The sequence below is a fragment of the Galeopterus variegatus genome, unplaced genomic scaffold, assembly GCF_000696425.1.
Source record: "Galeopterus variegatus unplaced genomic scaffold, G_variegatus-3.0.2 Scaffold2297, whole genome shotgun sequence".
In the NCBI taxonomy this organism is placed as follows: Eukaryota; Metazoa; Chordata; class Mammalia; order Dermoptera; family Cynocephalidae; genus Galeopterus; species Galeopterus variegatus.
This window is the reverse complement of record NW_007728408.1, coordinates 30,583-36,986: the sequence shown is the minus strand read 5'-3', so window position 1 is coordinate 36,986 and position 6,404 is coordinate 30,583. Positions and strand designations below refer to the sequence as shown.

General features: G+C 36.8%; 1 protein-coding gene across 1 annotated transcript in view; it reads right to left on the bottom strand.

Annotated features, from left to right (window-relative positions):
* TMEM87B (transmembrane protein 87B) overlaps nt 1–6,404 on the bottom strand; it is a 62,433-nt gene that overhangs the window by 36,531 nt on the left and 19,498 nt on the right. The window contains exons 5-8 of the mRNA XM_008581214.1: nt 5,545–5,595; nt 2,889–2,979; nt 943–1,004; nt 524–707 (exon numbers count right to left, since the gene is read on the bottom strand). Of these exons, the coding sequence (XP_008579436.1) occupies nt 524–707; nt 943–1,004; nt 2,889–2,979; nt 5,545–5,595 (388 nt within the window). The remainder of the gene's footprint in view (nt 1–523; nt 708–942; nt 1,005–2,888; nt 2,980–5,544; nt 5,596–6,404) is intronic.

Below are 6,404 nucleotides of genomic sequence, written 5' to 3'. Positions count from 1 at the left end.
TTTTACTCTCTAGGGCCATATTTCCTTTCTTTTCTTGTTTGGAGGAGAAGGGAAAAAAAGAGGGGGAAAAAAGTAGAACTATGTTAAAAGGTTTGGCAGAACCTGAAGTTCCTCCATCCAGAACTGAGTGCTGTTTTAATCCAAGCTGAACCTTAGGGAATGGGAATTTTCTTTTTCCCAGGAGGAAATGGGGAAAAAAGTAGAACTATGTTAAAAGGTTTGGCAGAACCTGAAGTTCCTCCATCCAGAACTTAGTGCTGTTTTAATCCAAGCTGAACCTTAGGGAATGGGAATTTTCTTTTTCCCAGGAGGAAAGTGAGGGGAAAGTTAACAAGGAAAATAGAAAATGAGGAGCACACACATCAAAGTCCTACTCTGGCCTTCTTTTCTTAGCTTCCCTCTTCTTCGTCTGCAATATGGCTATTTCTAAATGACTGAACAAAGGGGGCCTCCGACCGCTCTGCTCTCACAAGCTAGGAAACTCTTGGGTCATACTTTATCTATGGAGACAGTCAAAACTTACTTGACAGTCCAGTGCTGTTGATGTTTTGGTATTCGGCATAAAAAACTGCTTTTTCAAGCATTCCCAGGAAAATAACAGCTGCAATCCAGAACTGTATTCTTAATATATCTTTCCAATAACAGGCAGACCACATCAACCAGAGTATGCCATATAGTATATAAACAATACACATCACCATGTAAAACTGCAGGAAGAGAAGCAATTTCAGTCAGGCCTTTTGATCATTTGAAAGTTGGCATTTCTACATTCAAATATCCAATCCTTCATTTTCCAGTCCCTCTGGAACCAGAAATAGAGGGTATGTCAAAGCGTTAGCTACCAAGGCATTACTATCACTGAGCTTGTAAAGTTTTTCAATTTTCCAGTTAGGATACAAAATTAATTTTTAAAAAAGGAAAAAAATGATGAGAAACACTCACAATCATTAGAGGCCAATCTGCTGCAGAGATATATCCATGAGGCCCCTTCATAGAAAGAGAAACTGGTAACAGTGATGGCAGAGACAGAGAAGAAATGAAAGAGTTAATTAAGAATCAGTCTTTCTCAAACTCATTTAAATATTTAAACATAAGTTTATTTCCCAGAAGGGTCCAAGAATACAAACTACACTAACAAATGCTGAATTTTTAGCTAGCACACACAAGGTAGTTGGATAATTACTAATTGTTTGATTATGTAATCTTATCAAGATAAGATACTTCTATTTGTATCATGCCTATTATAAAAACCTGTGCCAAATGCTTTCTTATACAGAAAGCAAAGTAGCAGTGGCTACCAAATAGGACCTCAGACTAGTCCCCTCGCCGATTCACTGATCTCACTAAGGACCTTATCTTCCTCAATGTAACTTAGGATAAATTACTGAACAAGCCTCTAAATTGGGTTTTGTCTGAAAAAGCAATAACGAACAGAGTGCCAGATACAGTGCATGACATGCAGCGTTCAGCAACAGCTCCAGTTATTCACTAGCAGGGCTTAAAACTGCCTGCTGGTGTCAGGGGAAAAGACACAATGCCTGGGAAAGAAGAGGGCACAAGGCTAATGCTATCATCTGAATGCCCCCCAAAATCATGTGTTGAAACTTAATCCCAATTGTGATGGTGGTATTAAGAGGTGGGACCTCTTGGGAAGTGACTAAGTCACGAGGGCTCTGCCCTTATGAATGGATTAGTGCCTTATAAAAGAACTGGAGGGAACTAGGCCATTTTTTGCTCTTCTGCCTTCCACCAAGTGAGGACTCAGGATTCAAGGAGCCATCTTGGAAGCAGACACCAGGGCCCTCACCAGACACCAAACCTGCCAGTGCCTTGGTGCTAAACTTCCCAATCTCCAGAATCATGAGGAAATAAATTTCTGTTCATTATAAATTACCCAGTGTCAGGTATTTTGTTACAGCAGCACAAACAGACTAAGACAGCTAGGCAGCAGAAAGGCATCAAGGTCCCTGCTCCCTCTATTTGGTATGATCTGGCCCATGATTCTGTCTCCAGGGGGAAGCCCTTCTTCCCACTCTTCCAGAGCAGCCACCTCCACCAGCTTCCCTCTGCGGGCCCTGTGGTACACCAACTCCTTGCCTCCTCTATGTTGATGCCTGTCTCGCCTCATTGGTTTCTGGCCCCCACTGGACTAGGCACTCTTCAGAGTCAAAGCCTGGCTTCACTTCTGTATCCCCAGCAGATGAATCAGAGCAAGATACAAATCCCCAGGACCTTCACATGCTGTGTGGCAACTGGTGGCCCAAAGACACCCACGCTGGAAAATGTCAGCCAGAGTAACTCTAGGATATGTGAAAGCATTCATTCCCTTGAAAATGACTTATTGTGAGCTCACTCTCATGGGCACTAGGGGACTATAGCTGAGTGAGCACAGAGGATCTACCTCCCAGGGTGGGGGGAGCCTCACAGAGCATGGAAGTCACAGCTGATAGACATGCCACTTCTATCCTAGGCTAAAGACAGACTCTTTAATATAAAACTTGTCAAATAGTAATTTTAAATCCCTGATGATGGTCATTTTCAAGAACTAGAGAATATAATCTATTTCAAATACGGTTAAGATGTTGCCTACCCATTTCTTCATGTTAAAAAATTTTTTTAGTCAGAAAGGATAGAGAATTTTATATCCTACTATGAGATTTGAAATTTTAAAAATTTATTTTCAAAGAACAAAATTCTCACTCCATTAAAAATATATATATTAGCATTAAGATACGCAAGAAGTTTTAAGTCCCCCAAATAATCATGTGATTAACAGAAATTCATTTTTGAATGATGTGTTTGTAACAGAGTATTTAAATTCAGGTCAATGACAAAAATATAGAATATAGAAAATGCAGACAGTAAACATGCATGCAGTTTAACTATACCATTCAAATTCCAGGGTGCATCTGTTTTTTCCGCTTTAATAGAAACAATAAAGATATGATACCCATCTCTCTCTGTTCTGGCTACAACATCCTGAAATAGGGAGAAAAAATCCTTTATGTTATTTTTAACAAATTGCTATATAAGATATAGGTAAACAATTGTTCTCATTTTAAAACAACTTTTGGTAACTGACTTGGGTTACTTTTAAAAAACACAAACAAATAAAACAGAGAAAACAAATCATAAGCATCAGAAGGAAAGATATTTCCACCATATTTTTTTACTACCATCCCTCCCAAACCCAAAAGGGTAGAGAAGAAAAAAAGCTTTTTCACTCTTTAATGTTTTCTACTTTTTATATTTCTACAGGTTCCCTTCTAATAATTCCACTCTATGTATTGTTTAATATTATAAATCAAATACTGTTTCTAATATTACTATTTTCATATTTTATCCTAATATTATCAAGCATTCAGTTTTTAATTATTTTTTTTTATTGAATTGGAGGAGGAGGAAGTCAGAATAACATTGGAGAAATGACTCAGATTAAGTATACAGGCTAAACGATTCAAATTCCTTAAGGTACTATGTCACTAGCAGCCCCACTAAGGAATAAAAGAGCCCCACATAATGCCCATGAATCTTCCAATGCCCCCACATAACTGGACCAATCTTTTCACACCCCACCTTCCTGAACATTCCCAATCCCTTCCTTTCATTTCCTCTTCCTCCATGTGTGATGGAATTTGTACAAAGAGTTTATCCTGGGCACTGCAGAGTGAATACCTTCCCATAATTATTAATTCTCTTTAAGATGGCTGAAGAGGAAACATGAGGAGTCATGGTATAAAAACAGACATTAAGCTGTCCTGAACTGCTTTCAGTCCCTACGCATGACTCCTCCTAACCCTCCTGACCTCTTTCTCAGTCTTCTAACTTTAAGTAAATCCCCCAAATACCAAAATCTCCTTCCCCACATGCTATATTAATAGTTTCATTTTTTTAAAGAGGCAAAGGATAACTTTTTAATATAGGTTACAATTATCAGGGAGATATAATTTTGATAAGCATGTAGCTATCACATACATTTTTATTACGACATTAATTATAAACTACCATTTATATAACATTAAGAGAATTGGAGAATTGAATAAATAAGCAATTAGATGTATTAGATGACATCAATAAACTGTCATTGACTGACCTGGTAAATAAAAAATAATCTGAAAGATAAAATTAATAGCCTTGAGTTAATCACATTTATTAAATTTTGTACTCAACAGAATTCACCTTCTTTTACAGCATTCTTCAACATTTAAAAAATTTAATTATTTATGGGCCACCAACAAAATTCAATAAATGTACAACAGAATGAAACATAGTCACATTTCTGATGTCATTATAATACACCTAGTAATAAATAAAAGAAACAAAATTTAAATACAAATATTAAAAATATCAAATAATTCTCAAGTCAAGGAAGAAACATAAACTGCAATTATTGAATATGTGTTAAATTACAATAATGCAACTGCATACAAGTAATTTTCATCATCTTCTTTTTGTCAGTTTGCATTTAAAAAATTTCCAACAAAAGGCATGTATGTCCTTTGAGGTATCCTAAAATGTAGTACTTCAACTTTGATTCTTTTTATTTTTATTAATTTTTTTTTTTTCAAAGCACAACGTATCAAAATTTATAGGATGCAGGGCTCATGCAGTGCTTAGAGGAAAATTTATACTTGTAAACACCTATATTAAAATGCTGCATTCTTTTTTAAGGTATTAATCTCCTTATAAAATTTCCTCCTTCATATCATGGATTTTTTTCGTTTCATCATGTTGTCTGAGTTTTCTCCTATCTCAGTAGGTTTTCTTAAGATTGTTGCTCAGAATTCCTTTTCAGTCATTTCAAGGGTTTCCTGCTCTATATGGTATGGTATTTGAGAACTACTGTATTCTTTTGGTGGTGTCATATTTTCTTGGGTTTTTGTATTTCTAGTATCTCTACACTGATGTCTGGTCATCTGGTAGAGCAGTTGCTTCTTCTATTACTCTGGAGTGGGCTTTGAGGAGAGAGACATCCTCATCTTTTTCCAGTCTCTGCTAGTGACTCTCCTTGTGTCAATGTAGTTGGGTGCCTGGTGGGCCACCTGCATGGTAGCTGTGGCTACTGCCATGGCCTCTACTGCTTTTGCAGCAGCCATGGCTGTGGTGAGCCACCCACACAAAAGCGGTATTTTTGGTGTGCTCCTGAGGATGCTGCCCTCAGCTCCCACATTTGGATTCCAGATATGACCCATGGTTTCTATCTACTTCTTCACATCCTTAATGGCAACAGGAGCCCAACACTATGCTGTCTTGCACATTTAGGAGCAGATTTTATTTTTTAAAGAAAAGTAAGTTTGCATAGAAGTTAATCTTAAATTACAACTTTAAAGAGATTTGTTAAACAAAGACAGAAACAGTATATACAAAATTCATGTAGACACCTACAAGAAAACATACTGTTTTAAATAATGTTTCTTTTTTCTTTCCCAATTCTAATAAACCTACTTTATATCACTCTCCAAGTATCTATCCTTTAGCAGATTTTTTTCAGTCTTACTATATAACTTGTGTCTATTGGATTTAAGGACAAATAAAATGGCTTACCATTGATCTTTCCTGGCTTGAGACATTTCTGCTATTTATTAGTTCTTTATTCTGAAAAAAAGAGTACAATAATCCCACTTTATATTGCTACATTTCAATGGAGAAAAATGGTTTTAATAATTAAGAAAAAATGTTAGAAAAAAATAAAAATTTTAAAACTGAGCACCAGAGAACAAACTTCATTGTACCCTGAACATGAATAACAAAATTCTGCTTTTGAAAAATTACTTCCTTAATGAGGACAGTATTTACCATTGGTGGGGAAAGTGTTAGGAACTAAAAGGGGGTTTTAGGTGCTAAAGTGTTCTGTACTTAATCTGGGTCTAGACAGTCGTGCTCAGTTTTTGAAAGCCCATCAAGGTATACACTTATGTGTACTTTCCTGTATGTCTATTACACCTTAACACAAATTTCAAAAAGAACTCCTTTAAAACTTTTACTGTGGGCTGGAGAGTTAGCTCAGTTGGTTAGAGCACAATGTTAGAAGACCAAGGTCAAGGTTCAGATCCCCAAACCAGCCAGTCACACACACCCCCACCCAAACAAACCCCAAAACACTACTAAAGACATATTTTAAGTTCAGAATATACAGAAGAACAAAAATAAGTCAAAATTACCCACAACCTCACTACCAACGGATGACTGCTGTTAATATTTTAGAATCTAACCTCCTAGACTGGGAAAAAGAAAGCACATAAAGGAAGAGTGCTATGGATTTAACTGTATACCCCAAAGTTTCATGTATTAGAAGTTTAATCTCGAATATATTCCAAGAGACCAAGATGGTGAAGGATCTGGATGGAGCGGGGGCACCAGAAGACAGCGTGAGCCTGAGAAGTGTGCGCTGTGCTGCCAGAGTG